The sequence below is a fragment of the Cavia porcellus genome, unplaced genomic scaffold, assembly GCF_034190915.1.
Source record: "Cavia porcellus strain 051 isolate PalLab524CR breed Dunkin Hartley unplaced genomic scaffold, mCavPor4.1 scaffold_24, whole genome shotgun sequence".
In the NCBI taxonomy this organism is placed as follows: Eukaryota; Metazoa; Chordata; class Mammalia; order Rodentia; family Caviidae; genus Cavia; species Cavia porcellus.
Window position 1 is genome coordinate 19,332,255 of NW_026947507.1, and position 16,646 is coordinate 19,348,900.

General features: G+C 36.4%; 2 protein-coding genes across 6 annotated transcripts in view; one reads left to right on the forward strand and one right to left on the reverse strand.

Annotated features, from left to right (window-relative positions):
• Aga (aspartylglucosaminidase) overlaps positions 1-12,978 on the forward strand; it is a 112,506-nt gene extending 99,528 nt beyond the window's left edge. For 4 of the 5 annotated variants that reach the window (XR_010042581.1, XR_001201136.3, XR_010042585.1 and 1 more), the window contains one exon: positions 589-12,978. The gene's annotated coding sequence lies outside the window, so the exon portion shown is untranslated. The remainder of the gene's footprint in view (positions 1-588) is intronic. The other variant, XR_010042582.1, reaches the window with a different exon arrangement.
• Positions 1-16,131, reverse strand: part of Neil3 (nei like DNA glycosylase 3) — a 44,345-nt gene extending 28,214 nt beyond the window's left edge. Inside the window, exons 1-2 of the mRNA XM_003469117.4 lie at positions 15,752-16,131; positions 3,437-3,564 (exon numbers count right to left, since the gene is read on the reverse strand). Of these exons, the coding sequence (XP_003469165.1) occupies positions 3,437-3,564; positions 15,752-15,907 (284 nt within the window). The 5' untranslated portion in view covers positions 15,908-16,131. The remainder of the gene's footprint in view (positions 1-3,436; positions 3,565-15,751) is intronic.
• Between the last annotated feature and the right edge of the window lie 515 nt (positions 16,132-16,646).

The window sequence follows — 16,646 nt, forward strand, 5'->3', positions numbered from 1 at the left end:
ATACAACTTTAAAGCCAATAAAACTAAAAAACTGATTTATCAGCAAAACTCAATATTTCAGATATAGTTTCTCATCTTCAAGTACATATGCTAATTATAGTCATATAAATCACAAATTAGAGACGGCAAAGTATTTTGTAGATAAATATTTTAAAATATAGCTTGAAAGTATTAGACTAACATATAACATTCTGATTGACAATGACAGTTTTTAGGGTAAATATGTCTGAGTGAAAAGATATTGGTATTGTACAAGTATACATAGTACTGTCAATATATATACCCAAAGTTAATAAAGGTTATATTTGGCAATGGGAAAAAATATATATATATATACAACAATTATATACAGGACACATAATTTATAGTATTATTTTGTAGTAGTCACCCAATAGTTAAACACAAGAAGAAGGAGTACAGAAAATCTGTCCACACACTGAGACCCAAGGAATCCAGCTGAGGGCCTAGATCCCAGGGCAGTATCCTGCATGAGTTCAGCTAAAGACCTAGAGCGCATGACAATACCCCCTACAAGTCCAACTTGAGGCTAGAGCCTATAACAGTTACTCATACAGTTCTGTTTCACAGATTTGAACTGGGAAGGCCCAAGTGTCAGAGGTGGAAGCTAGAAAGTCTGTGCCAGCAGGCTGAGGGATCTGCACTAGAGCCAAGAAGCAACACTCGACGTAAGAACCAGAGCTCCCCTCAAAAGTACCGCAGCCCTCCTCAGTAATGACAAGGTTCCAAGCTTCTCTTCTAAGTTCATATCAGGAAACTAGCTTGACAAGCTTCTCCTGGAGATTGAACAGCACACATCTTACCCTGAGTCAGGAAGTGGTAAAGACCAGAGCTCCCCAAAGTGAACCACAGTCATTCTCAGCAACAACAATGTCCTGAGTTCCTCTGAAGATGAGAACAACCAAGTTCATATTAGGAAAGAAGCTCAACAAGCTGCTCCAGGTGAGGCAACAGCAACATGAGAACCATCACCAGCACAGAGAACTGATGATACTCAGCTCTTCCTCTCCAGTTCTCCTTTTTATTTTGGCAACAATCCTCAGGTGGACCATCCACACTCAGCACCATGCTGATTCAGTTGATATTACAAGTTGACCACTAGTTATCAATCCATCACTATATATATATAATATATATATATCTCACATTTTTTCATCATTTCTGTTTACTCTAGTATTTGTTATATTTTAAAACAAAGATTAAATTTTTGCCTTATTAGCTGGAGATACACTGCTAAGTTTAGCAGTAGTGCACGTATTAATTACATGCAATATCACAACTATGTTCATAAAATAAAATATATCAAATACTTTTTTAATATTCTATTGCACTATTATGGGCCCTTAGATATAGCATGTACTAATAGAAATAATCACTCCGTAATTTGTATTTTTTTTTTTGTCTTTTTCCTTTTTATCGGTACCTGGGATGGAACTCACGACTGCCTGCTTCCAAGGCAGGCGCTTTATGCCGCTGAGCTAAACCTCCAGCCCCTGTAATTTGTATTTTTCTGAAGTGTAGCTTTTTACATGGCCATTACTCTTAGACAGGGCTTTATCCTTATTTTATTTTAAGAAACAAAAGAGTTCCAGAAGTTTCCTGGGCTGTCTTGTGCGATGTACATTTATTATAACTAAAACCCACTAGCAATTTTGATCACGGAAAAGCGGGCATGAGGGGAAAATTGGAAGAAATCCTTAAACATGTTTCCTACTATATGTTCTCTAAATGCAGGCCAGCGTTACAGAGCAAACAGAAGCCAGAAATGAAGACAGTGTCTCTGTCTCAGGCTCACAGACATGAGGCCTCACATAGTGTCCACATGTCTTCAGAGAGTCATCCAACATTTAAGCATAGCTTGTGAGTGTGTATTTTAATTTGTTACATTATGAAAGGGGATACAGTTGATTTTAGGTTCATGAGTTCAGATTCTAACAGCTGATCTGCCACTGACCTGGAATCATTACATACAATAGTTGCTAAGGCTGCAGGAAATTGAAAAGAAGCAAGCCTGTGCAGTTTTTCCTACCCATGAGCTGAGATAGGTACTCCCCAGGGATGATACTAGTTCACGCAGTTTGAGGAACTGATTGTCCTTGTTTAGAACTTCATGGAAAACTTACTGACAGGCCTGCACTGAGAAATGATCCTCTCCTTATCAGTCTGGTAGAGAACACTGATAAAAACCTCTCTCTCATCCTACAGAAATAAATCTGCACCTAACACCAGAAAATCAATAACATATCAATGTTTTCAACTATCGTGCATGTATTCCATCGTCTACTATTCTGTCCAGAGCTAAGAGTTTTCAAGCACATCAATCTACTATAGCATTAGGTAATCTGCAATATATTATTACTGCATGAACCAGTAGGCATATGTTGATGCTATCAGTCCCAGACTAAAAAAAAATATAAAGTGACAATGTTGTCCAAGGACAGTAGCTACTGACAATAAAGAGAGCACTCCTCAAAGGAAATACAATTATATAAGCCTGAAGTACTCTAAACAACTGGTAGATGAAATTCAAGAAATAACAATCAGAATCACATCATGTCTCTGTAAACATTGTTCACCTTGAGTTAGAACAAGGTTCAATAGTGGATCTTTTCTTTTACAAAGGTGATGACTAATATCTTACAGAAGCACTAAAAAGAATCAAGGAAGCAGAACTCATCTTTATATTTTGCAATGGCTTAGGTTAAACTCAGAAAGACATACTGAGATTCAACAGGCATATTATCTCTTAGACCTTTTTCATTTTCCTGCAAAAATTAAATAGGTGACCGTGCATTGCAATTACATAAATCCTGACAGTTTTTATCATGCAGTCAACCAAGGTAGTAGATTGCTTGTCTTTTTTTGCCAACATATTAGCTTTGAATTTCTGTAAGTAATATGAAAAAAAGAGAACCTGTTATTTCTTTTGAAAGTTTTTGAATTCTGAAAGTAATTTCCCAAATTCTGTTCAAGGCTTCAAAGAAAGAACACAAAGGCAGCCAAATACAAAAATCTAGTGATGCATTTAAACCAAACAAGGGCCTGTCATAAAGGTAAAATAAATGATGTCACCAAAGGCAGTGAAAATTTGATGACAAAGGAAGAGATTACAATGGAAGGAGTTTGGGGAACAATAAAACAGATATACTGCTCTTACACATCTTCATAAACCCTGGTAGTCTATCAATTTTTGTAAGTGAAATAAATTGACTATCCTCCAAGTAACGATGACATCACAATTTATTCTTTTTCTGGTTACTGCTTTCCATGATGGAACTTCAACCTCTTTTATAGAGCTCTCATAAACATAAGAGAACTTTCTACATGATTGAATGTGACACCTGGCAAATTGCAAGAAAAGCCTTCTCTACATCTTTAAATATAGAGTTGTAAGATGTATTGCACAGGTTTAACTTACCGTAAAGCTTTTGGGCCAAAAAACATAAACAGCTCTTTCCCCAAAGTTTCCACACCACTGTAAAGGTATCCATTAAGCAGTCTCAAGAAATTCTGGCTGGAATCATTGCTATCTTTCATTGCAGCAGCCTAATAGAAAACAAATACATGTATAAACACTCCCATACATCCAAACTCTAAACAAAATTATAATTTAATTCTTAAATGTATTTGTATTTTTTCATGCCTACGTGCATTCCAGTGAGAAGAATAAGCTCCAACAAGTATTACAATCAACTGTTTACATATATTTTGTTCAATTACTATATACTAACATAAAGAAAGAGCTCAAAAACATTAAGTGGAAAAAAGTAATTGGCCGACAATCAAAATAGGTTTCTTCCAGCTCTGCTCATATGAAAAGAAAACACAGGAAAAGAAGGCAAATGCTCTGAACTAACAAGTGGAACAGAGTCATCTATTTCCACAGGGTAGCAAGGAATAACTGAAAACGATAGGTAACATATGTAAACAAATTAACTTTAACTGTGTTAATGAACTTTTAAGCAAGACATAACAATGGGTCAAAGCCCAAGTAAAAGTAGGACAGACTCTTAAAGGGGAGGGTAAAGAAGACCCTGAAACCAAATTTTACCATAAGGGCATGTACTAGACCCAAAGTATGAGAAAGTTTCCATTCACTTTGTCTTGAGTGGCTATAGTAGATCAGAAATAGAGCCTGGAGTCCTGTAAGTAAAAGAATCTAATTACAGACCTGCCCTATTCTAAGCACAATGTTAAAACTGAAACTGCATTTCCCTTTCCCCCAACAGCCTTCAAAACCAAACAACAGATTATTAGGATTAAAATCTATGTACTGAAAAATGTAAGAAAACTAAGGATATCATAGACCTACCAAGACACAAAACATAGGCTCTGTGAAGACAATACTGGCCTTCAACATAGACACTGGCAATGTTCTTTTACTTAAATTGAGCATTAGGTATACTTGTTATAGGTGACTAAGTCAGATAAAAATATAGGTAGTCAGATAGGGATAGGACCTCAAACAAGCCAGTGTGCAAGACAAGATACCTGGCAACTGTGGGAGAGTCAGACACCTCTGCTGTGGGCCAGACCTCAAGAAAAAAACATCAAAAAATGCATCCACAAACTTCCTAAGGATAAACATCAGGGATTGGTATTCTAAATAGGTATCATCACTTTGAGGTGTCCATTTTATTATAATTTTCTTACTGAGATATTTTATGAACATGTGTAATTTGCACTCAAAATTCAATAAAAAAAGTAAAACTTACAAATTCATAACTCAGGTTGTTAGACTGGTGTCGCAAGGAAGACTCCAAGGGCCTCGCTCTCATGTAAAAACAAAGGGGTTTTTATTATTCCGTGTACACGGGGTCCTCCAAACAGGTGGAAACGGAGAACCCTGAGTTGGGGCAGGGCTGGTGTTTTTAAGGGGGAAAAACTGCAATGTAAGCATTTATTACAGAAGCCAATCATTACAGTTAGTGCGGAGCGGTGGGCATCTTATCTATCTGCTATTGGTCAGTTCATAAGGGGTGACCAGCAGGTCAGAGTTAATTAACTGTCTTTGTTCTGCACAACTTGTCTTTAAGACACCTGGTTTCTGTAGACTTGAGTCTGACATATTTTACAACCCTGATTAGCATAATGGCAGCCTCTATCTCTGAGTTCCCTGGCACAGCACATCCCCAGCATATCACAGCCACAGAGGTTGTTTTTATTTCTGCAGGGCTGAGTTAGGACTGAGTCACGAGGCCCAGTGCTGTTTCTAGCTGAGAAACAGCATCTTGTTTTTAACCTTTAAATTTCTGGTTCTACAAGGTAAAATAAAATAGGTACATATAATTATAACCATACATTTGTACTTAAGGTGACAGACATCTTGCCTCCAACATGTTTGTCCTTTTTCTCAAAGGGCCTAACGATCTTGAAGATAAATCAATTGGGATGGGGAACATAGCAGGTGATTTACCTTTTGATAGCGAGCCTAAAAGAATCACAAGTTTTTCTCAGCAGAAGGTATAATGATAAAAAATTTTGGTTAATAAATATGTCATTCTAAATGCTTAAGATCATGTATTCACAATAGTAATACATGCATTTTAGTAAATTAGTCCTCATTTAAAAAACAACAAAAAAGACACTATGGTAGTATTCTTCCATTAAAGCTACTTAGTTTGTAATGATGACAGCAGATGGTAGAATCACTCAGTTTTAAGGAGATTTAAATCCCTCCTTTCACAATAAGCATTGCATAATTAGCCATCAGCTTATAATAACTGACTGTTACAGTTTGTGTCTAGATGTCCCCCTAAAGCCTCATGAAGTCATACGATGAGCTTCTAAAATTTGTGATAGATTCATGGTCTAATACTGGGAATAAGGATATGAGAGCTACACTCACTCTAGGGTAGGCAGCTAGCCCACAATATTAAGGCCACAAAGAATCTTGTCTCTCTCTCTCTCTCCTTTCTCTCATGTTGCTTTTGGTATCTTCCATGCCTGTCTGCCACGTGCCACCCTGCCTTAGTGCCAGCTGATGTCTGAAACCTCTACAAAGTATGTGCTAAATAAACTTCTCCTGCTTTAACTTTGGGTAATGGGTATTTTGTCCCAGCAATGAGAAAAAGTAAATAAGACACTGATAGATAGACAGGAATTGTTAAAAGTGATAGATGCTGGATGTGGTGGTGCACACCTGTGATCTCAGCTACTCAGGAGTGTGAGGTGAGAGATCACATGTCCAGGCTAGCCCGGGCAAGATTCTCAATAAAATTTAAAAAGTCTCCAACTACAGTTGAGGCCTTAGATTTCTATGTCCTTTACCAAAAATAAGTATATATATATATGGGTAGACTTCCAGTTTTGCTTTACTCTCAAAAAGAACTTGTGGGAGATTCTAACATCTGGAAGTAAAGGTACATATGTCACCATGTCCTCAGAACTTCTGCCACTGACTTCCCTCTCTTGGATGAACTCAAGGGCCCAGCTTGGTTATTAAGCACTGGCAATGCAGGCTTGAGTACTCAGTGAGGAACAAAACGCATTTCCACACGTGCCTTGCTTTTATAAATAAATCTGTTGGAGTTCTGAATTGAGAGGCAACAAGAGTCTTGACACTTCTTTCCTTCACAAGAGATTCTAAGCCACTTATGTACACTTCAAGCCAATACAGATTACAGTAGGAGTCAAGGTAGATTTCCATGACAACTGATTAACGAATAAAGCCTTCTCATAAACTAACCAGGATACTTTTAAGATGACAATATACAGATCAGATATAGGTTTATTGAGAGTAATTTAGAGATCACCTTTTTTATATTTGTAGAATCTCAGATTTAAGGTCTTAACTATCATCTAAAATTAATTTATATACTAATGGTTCAGGGCTTCATTTCCCCACCATTCCAGTACTCACCATCTCTTATTCCCCCTTCCTCAATGTTCTTCTTTACCGGCCAGTTTTGCTCACATTCTCTGAAACCTTCTGGCTTCTGTTAGGCCTGCTACTACACGGAGTGATGAACTTTATCCTACTTAATATATATAGACACATGCACACACACACTCCTCAGACACACACACACACACACACACACACACACACTCTATACATTCATATATAGCAACCTTCCCTGGTTCTTCATTGGAACAGCAAAAGCTAGTGCTATCCTGACTTTCTAACTTCTGATAGCTACTTTAAGTTTCATAAATTAAACCCCAAACACAAAACCAATTAACTGTCTAATTGGCTAATTAAAAATGCTGTCAGCTGCCATATCAGTTTCTTAGGGTAGAGCCTCCTCATTCCTGACTACTGGACTTCACTTTTCCTAAATGGGAACTCACAGGATTAAGCTACTGTCACTTACTACCTGTCTGCTTGCTATCCCAATCTCCGTCCCTTTACTCAGTTCTGACTATCGTATTTTTTAATGGCTCTTGGCCAAGAAACAGATACGTAGCCTTGAAAAAAGCACTACTGTCACAATTAATAAAATAGTAAAGAAGTCCCAACAGTTCCATGTGAAATCTACTCATGTTGCTAAAGTAATCGCTTGAAAAGAATTTAGTTTAAAACTTTAGAAGCTTAGAGCTATACTGGTTCATCTTTTCATTTGGCATTTTGTACAACACAAACATCCTATCTGCAAAGAGGAAATGGGCCATTCATGGCCATTTAACTAAATTAATTCATTTTGGAAAAGTTCACTGATCTTCCACTATACACCAGACTTTATTTTAGAAGTTGGGCATATACCAATTAAAATAACTAAAATCATCCTGTCTTTATGGAGTTTATATTCTAGTAGGGGAAAAACATAGGCAATAAACCTAAGAATATCATATTTTAGAGAATTTTGAAAAGAAATTGAGATAAAAAGAGATCAAAATGGAGGAATATGTAATGGGTTACAGTTCAGTAGCCATAATCTCAGTGGGGGAGTGGGCATTTGAACAAGTTTCAGATCACAAGTGACCTATAATTCACATAAAAGGAATGACAGTTCAAACAGGTCAGTATGGCCACAGCACACACAATGGAGTATTAGAAGTAAATGAAACTTAACATATAGCAGGAATCACATTATGTGGTCCACAAAGTCTGACCTAAGGACTGGCTTTCTTTTGGGATAGCACTAGAGTAGAAGAGAAAGTGATCTATGTTATTATTTTAAATTGTTCCTCAGCAGTGAGATAGAATTCTGGCTCAGCAGATTGAGATGGAAAGTCAGGAAAGTACTTACAAGTCTACTGCAAAAATCCTGCCAAGAAATAAAGGAAATTTGGACCAGTGGGGATGGAGGAGACAATGAAAATTGGTCAGATCTCTAAGTGTGTTTTGAAGATGGAAATGCCACTCACCAAGATGAGAAAGACTTGGGTAAAACATGTTGGGAAAGGAAAAAAGCAGGCTATTAAACATATTAAGGTTGAGATGTGTATTAGAAACATGTTAAATAAGCAGATGGATATAGGAGTCTGGATTTAAGAGAGATGTCTGTTCCAAAGAAAAGCAATTATTCAATTATATGTAGAGAAATGATGTCTAAAACCCTGTCAAAGAGGAGACACACGAGAGAGTGCACTTAGTTAAACAGGAGCCCAAGAACTAAAGTCTGGACCACTCTGATGATATATTGGTGGGAAGAAGAACCCCTGAAGAATGCTACGATGTCAGACAGAGAGGAAGACTTAGGAGATTGGAAAGACGATTGGCAATGCATGTCCAAAATCAAAACAAGGGCTCCTGTAAGCAAGTGAATAACACATTTCTGGGAAGAGGACATGGGAAGCACTGCTGCTAACAAATCATATAAGATGAAGACTGACACTTGATCACTGGATTTAGCAATTTGTTAGTAATTAGTGACAAGAGTTTCAGAGAAGTGAAAGGGGACAAAAATTGATTTATAGTTCCTGTATCAAAACACTGAATTTTAATTTATGAAGAACACAGCTGAAATATCTCAACAGCCAATGCTGAGAGGCGGGTTCAGAAAAGATTTGTTTTGTTTTCTATAATTAGTCTACCAATGCACCACAGGATGTCCTGCAGAAGACTCTGCATCTACAGATTTTTTAATGATCTGAGATTGTAGGAATATCTAAATATGGAAAAAAATGATCATTTAGTTAAGAAAAAAGTATCTGGAGACAATTCTTCAAATCTTTATAGTTTCTATTAACAAGATAATGGTGACTATATTGCCCTCACAAATAAATATTGTTTTGCATAGGAGGAGGAGTACAAGAATATGAAGGTCAATATACTTAAAATGCATAAGGCCATTTTATATCCTTGCACTATGGTCAGGGGCAAGGAATTATTTTCCTGGCTGCCATAATCTCAAAGAGAACCTTGAACCAAAGTCTGAATGTTGTAGCATTTCTTACATGTTCTACTGGTGTTTTGACCTACTCTTCATAATTAAAAATATAATGTAACATCACAAATTGGAAACACAAAAAACTGAAAATTCTACAAATGTTGAAAAGATGTTTATGGCCCCATAAATGTGACTGTTACAACAGATGTTGGCAGAAAGCAAAGAGAGGAATGATCACAGGTGGAGAACTATTCATTTGTGGAAAAATACTGACCTGGAACTACCAGCTGATGTCACCCCAGCAGAAATTCTTCCCATTTCAGCGGCTATGTGACCTCGGTTCAACTATGTTTAAGAATTAAGTGGTTTCTTTTTTTTAATACCCAATGATGAAGTGTTTAGGAATTAAAATGAAATGTTCTATAACCTCTTCAGTGCTCCCATATACAGTTTGTAATCCTCTCTGACTTTAGAGTTTTCCTACCTGAGCAGCTGAATAAGCTTGCAGATTTCTAGCTGCCACATTTAGCATAGTGTTTTCTAAACTACAGTCATGGTAGTGATACTAATGATCTTGAATTATAATTTGTCTGTAACTTGTATTTCTCCCTTATCTGTGTATATTTAGCTAGTATCCTCAAGATCTGTACATAATGCCTGTGGTTTAGTAAACATTTGTGGAATCCCTCCTAAAACTGACAGTAGTTTCAAACAATAGTGTCACTGTTTCTCTACCTACCATGTCCAATTGGCTTTACCTGTCAAAAATTCATCTTTTAAAAATCTATTGATATATCAATGCCTTATTTTCTTATCTGCAATCAAATGAGACTTAAATATCAGAAGACAGATTTTTCATACCCACCAAAAGCTAGTATTGTACTTATCAGAATTTCCCATAAAAGAAAAAGAACATTATGGGAAAATTTGGAAAGGGATTGATGTACGTTCAACAACCATTTCCAAAGTACTCTATTCTCTCACTCTCTTTCTCTCTCTTTTTTCCCTCTTCCCCCTTCCTTTCTTTGACGTGTTTACTTAGCATTTAATTGTTGCTTATACTTCATTTTTGCTTGGATAAATATGATAAGTAAAGATCACTTTACTGAGTTGTCCATCATGCAGGCAACTTACCCAAGTTGGCTGATTCCTATGTCTATGATTTCTAAAATAATCAGCTCTGCAAAAAACTTTTGCAAAAAAAATAAAATTTTCAATTTATGATTGACCATCACAAGCCCTACATGTATTTTGCATTGTTTCTTTAAAATTCTATTTTATGAGGAAATGCTGTATACCAGTGATGAAATGTTCCATTTATTTTGTAAGCTATTATGTACAAAGTGGGTGAGGCTTTCACCATAAATCTAAGATTTACAAGATACTCACTTGCCCTGCTGTAGAACAGGGGTTATCACCTTCTTCTATAAGCTTCTGCTGCCTAGACAAATGCAAAAATTAATTTCCACAAGCCTATTATATTTGCTATAACTATACTCAATTGCCCAATATATACTTGACTTTCTCATGTTGACCCATATGATCCTACTACTGTATTATTTGAACATTTCAACCTTCCTTTTTCTGAAATAGAGATGAAAATCTCCTTTGCCACAATTTTAAGTATGATTGAGTAGGGTTCACCTTCCCATTTTCAAGTGGCTTAATAATATGAAATTTTCCAAACAACACATATTTTCAGAGGCAGTACATGATTTATTGTGCTGATTACCATTTATCCTGCCTATCCATGAGTGAACAAGGAAGATGAACTTTCCAGAACACAATAAGACGTTTTCATAGATAAATGTTTCAACTTTACTGCAGTTATATATTTTCTCCAGAGAAGATCTCATATTTATTTTTGTATTCTCTCCTCTTTCCTCATATTTCTTTACTGTAATATGACATTTTTCTTAATAAGAGGCCATTCATCTTTTAATCCAAACCATCAAAGAACCTAATTTTAAAATGGTCTTTAAATTCCAAAATAGATAAAGGACTTTAGATTCACATAATCTATAACTTTTAAAGAGCAAAATCTCTTAACACTTACCCAGAACCTAAATACTTTGCATCTTACTTGATAGCTTCAAATGTTACAAGCTTTTCACAGGGTAATAGTTTTTGAGATAAATGGGTCTGGTGAGAAAGCCTCAATGCAAGAGAAAAGACAATTAGCAGGTTGCTTAAGTTATCACACTAAACTAAGAGTTGTATTTGCCTTTAATTTGACCAACTAAACTATAACATGAGTACAAGCAACTCCAGATGAGGGGTGACAAAGGAGTGGAAATTCAAAATCAAGATGATCAGATGTTCTTTTCTCTACAAGCATACTAAACAGTGTTAGGTAAAAAGTTACAACGGTCATGGAAAAATCACTCTTTTTTCATTGCTTGTCTGTAAGAATATATTTGCTCTCTGCTATCTCATTTTTGTGAGTCCATATAATGCTGGATTTTGATAATAAAGATACCAAATTGCTACAGAGAAATCATTATCAATATCCATTTAAGAAGGGAAGAAGTATATAATACATGTTCTGTAAAATATTTAAAACTTTGGATACTTATAGGAGTGAACTTCACTTAGCTGAAAGTGAATTTCTGTGGATTACCTCATTTGTTCAAATAACAGAGATGAACTATGATTTCCCATTTTGAAGAACAGGTGGAAAACTTACCTAGGAGGCTTTATTATTTTTGTGAAGAGGGCATTTCCAAATAACACACCCAAAAAAGAATACACATATAATGAACAATTTCAAATGGAACTTATTTTTAAGTCTGTAATCATTCTGCAGTATGCAAATGTTGCTTTTCTTCATTTACCTTTTACTAAATGCCTAATGTGTCCACGGCACTCATAAATACATGTCTGAAATCTTTAGTCATAGTAGTTACATGATCATGTTTCAAAATAACTGAATGCTTATAGACTACTTCATATCCTGTTCTGTGATGGGAGATTAAAACACACATATTACACACTGATTTCCCTAAAATATTATATCCATTCAACATTTAAAATCATAGAATTGACTCTTCAGAGCTCATTAGCCAGACATGTGCATTTACATTCCAATATTGTTTCTTACCACAAGGTTCCACAGATCCAGCAGAGTTTTATACAACGTGCTTACACAGTTGCATAATTTTATGCTGACAAGACAGTGGATCAATGGGGCTGGAGATTTAGCTCAGCGGCATAAGTGCCTGCCTTGTAAGCAGGCAGTCGTGAGTTTGATCCCCGGTACCGATAAAAAGGAAAAAGACAAAAAAAAAAAAAAAAAAAAAGACAGTGGATCAAAACTCCAAGAAATAACTCTGTGCATACATGACTGGCAGATGCTGGGATTCTTCTACGGCTAGCCTTTCTTCCTTAAAATGAGGATCAGTTTACACAGGGAAAGATGCATTAAAATATATTTTCTGTAACTTTAAAGTAGAGAAAATAGGAACACTATGTGACAAACAGAATAACTGGTTTGCTATGGCAGTAGTGACAGATAAGGGTTGCTTTTTTTCTTTTTCTTTTTCTGGCTTGGTTTTTGAAACAATGATCATCTGAAATTTAAATCTGTTACATCCCAGTTAATACTTTTAGCTCTCATTTGTATTTTTTTGTGTTTATTGAACTGTAACTCTATAGTATGCAGTAATAAAGATATTTTTAAATGCCATATGAAGAAAATTAATCATTTCAAGCCATGTTCAGAAACACTTAAGTATTTGTAATTCTCTGGCATATATGCTTAGGAAAGACGATCATCTATTATTATAATGTTCCAAGAAGTTTGCAACAACCTGTCACGTTTTATGTAATTTATTGTGGATATAACATTCCTCTCAAATGTAAGACTTCATATTTTCAAAGGTTATTATTATTATTATTATTTCAATCAGTGGCTAAGAAAGTGAATCATTTTGCCAACACATACAAGGAAATTATTATTAATTCCATATTGAATTGCAAATCCAATGTCAGATTCCTCATTGTAATATCAAAGTCTATTTCAATTTTTAATCCCTCCATTAATGTATAAAACATAACAGTTTTCAACAGTTATTTGTTTATGAAATATAGCTTATTTTGACTATTATTGCCAAGCAATATTAATCATTGCCAATAATTAACAAAGTTAGGATAAAAGCCGCAATTTTTTGTACCATCTGAAAGTGAGAATGGAAGCCATTAGAACAAAATTATCAGAGTGATAAGAGTACTGACTCAATCATACAAAGCTAAAAATGGTGGTAGACTAGTGCAAAGACAAGGTCACACGTCTGTAGTTAATAAGCAATCACTACCACATACAGAGCCCTGTAGTGTTCCTATCATTGTCTTAGCCAATTTCCTTCTGCATCTTTTATTATTGAGAAGAATTACCACACAGTGAAGAGAGTAAGCTTTGGAATCTGAAAGAAGGCAGATCAAGCCCTGATTCAAACTCTTAGTGCTCTGACCTTCATATTATTTATCTGTATAATTAGGTTAATCCTTCATTATAGAGTTATTCTTTCTCATGACTAAATGAAATATAAAAACACTTCAGCTTTGTTACAAGGCATAATTACAACAAACTTAAAAGGAAATATTCATACTGTTTTGCTGAAATACCAGTGAGGTGATTATTTAAATCATCAGGTTAGATTCCTCCAGCAGAAAATTTATCTCATTCATCTTTATATCCCCAGGAAATAGCATAAAGCCTAATACAAAATACATTATTGCTGACTGATACAGATTATGATATCTATGGGATATTCCTATCAGATCCATTGCTAAACCCTACAGCCTTCACCTCTAGTGTAGTGATTTTCTTCCCCATCTTAATCTTCATGCACCAGGAACTAAACCCAAACTGATTGAGGGACTAGTACCCACTTTGGCTTTCTCCCAGTCTCTGTTTGCTTCTCAAGGTAAAGGGATCTTTTCAAATTTGTAAATTAACTCAAAATACACCTAGGACTCTGAGAATAAATACAAAGTCCCTAATTTAGTCAATGAATTCTGTTGTCTGGGTCCTGCCTGCTACAATATTGATTAGTAGGCAGGATCTACCCCCTAGTTCACTCTCTTTTCCATTCATATCAGTTTTCTTTCAGTCTCTCCTATGCTTGGAGTTCTATTTGTTTGCTTTTGTTTGGTTTGAAGTGTTCTTTCCCAAGCTTTGATCTAGATACCGTGGGTCTCCAACTTGCCCTTTATATATCAGCTTTGTTACTTCCCCAGGGAAGCCTTCTCTGATCTTTCTGTAAGTTCTTACAGAACCATAGACCTCTCTTTTAGAAAAAATATCAATTTATATTTCTTTGTCCTATTCTTTAATGAATGTCTGTGCATCTTCTCAATTAACATAGAAGCTCTACAACAGAACACACTTTTTCCTCAGATACTTTGAGATTATTCAAAATTTTGCTGGAGTGATTTTCATTAATATTAATATTAAAGAAACATTAAAATTCACCTGTATGGTGCACTCAAATGATTTTGAGAAACAAAATTTTTAAAGAATTTATAGTGCAATTACTTATGTATCTAATCAACTAAAGGGCAACTGAAGGCAGATATAAAGCTAATTCTGTTTCGGAGTTTGAAAGTGTATTTCCTAAGACTTAGAACCTCATTTCTTTAAATTTGAAAGCATGTATTAATTTCAGAACAAGCAATTTTTTCTAACACTAAAAGCTATAAGGAAACTGTAGGAGAAACTGAAGTATGGCACAAGCAGTAAGCAAATTTTTCTAAGACCAAAGGCTATGAGGAAACTCTGCAGGAGAAATTGGCACAATATTGTACATGCCCACAGAATAAAATCATTTACCCATCTAAATGGCTTTAAAAGGTTTTTAAAAGCATGATGGCTTAATTAATATTTTTAGCACAAGTTCTAAGGTCTTACACCAAGTGAATATCACACCATTTGCAATGAATACTAGAGTGGAAAGATGCTGTGCTATAGTTTACTTTGAGTAGAAATGAATTCTCTTAAGGAAACCAGATGGGGTTTTACTGAACCTTCATTAGATGGTAATATTAAGGTGGGTGAGCAGTGCTAAATGTTCTGTGTACAATTTTATAATTAGATATTACCTGAAACATTCTTATCAATGGCAGAATATTTGGAAATAAAGAATTCTATGCTAAAAGCTTACAGTCTGAAAAATGTGAAGAAACCTCGGAGGTTGTACATATCTAATATTAACAGTGCAGAATGCAGTTAATTGGAGTCATAGGAAAGCCATTTCATGCTGAGTAACTAAGAATTTAAGCAAGGTAATGGAATTAAAAACCCTCACTGGATTCCATCTTATCAGCTCAGTGTGCAACTGGGGAAAGTCCCAGGTGACCTGGACCAGAACAAACAAATGACATTAGGGATTCTGGAAACCTAGTTGGGTTTTTATTCCATCTCTCCCACAGCGCCATAGCCAGTCAGACCTGTAGCTCACCTGAAAAGAGACCTCAGCCACAGGGGCCGCGAGTGACGACCCTGGGCCCTGAGGGCTTTGCAGAGCCCTTCCTCGCACGTCAGTCACCGCCTGTCCTGGGAGCACTCGCGCCCGAATTTTCTCTCCATTCACTGTACACCCTGGTCCTTCCACCATCTCTCTGGCCGGCCTGTGGCCTGCAGCTGAATCAAGGAGAAGACTATGTTGTACTCTCAGCTCCGCGCCAGCACTGAAGCCTAGGAGAGAAAGTTCAAATCTCCCGCGCGTCCATCGTCCCCTATGCCACGCCCACGACACGCCCACGACACGCCCACGACATGCCCAAGGCCTGCGGCGTCAGCGCCCCAGCCTGTAGTCGCTACACCGCGCCCTCCCCCGCGCGCGCATGCGCACTGACCCCCTCAGCAGCCGCGGGGGTTGGAAACCCCGGAACAAGTCTGAGCTCTGAGCAGAAGAGAAAATTAAGACTTGGGAACCTCCAAACTTACTTATTTTCTTCTTTGCTCGTTTAGGGTTCGCCCATGTTTCAGCTAGTCAGTCCACGAGCAGTTTTTGACTTGACCCTTGCAATCTGTGCCCAAATCCAAAATTGTCCTACTCTTGCAGGCTTTTTGTGTACTGTAAGTGAACTTGAAGAGAAAACTGCAGAAAGAGGGTTTCATAGAACAGCTTTTTTTTTTTTCCCTAAGTTTAGCGTGTTTTTAGAAAAAGCTGCTTTATTTGTCAAATATATAAGCGTCTGTACTGAAAAATCTCTTGGCTTTTACATAGCCAAGTGAGATCTAGGCAGCAGTCTAGGCATCTGATTATCTGTTTTGTTGTGGCACACCCTGAGGGGAATAATCTTTGAAAGTACATTGTAAGAGGAAGGGCTCTCTATACATACTTGAGAGCA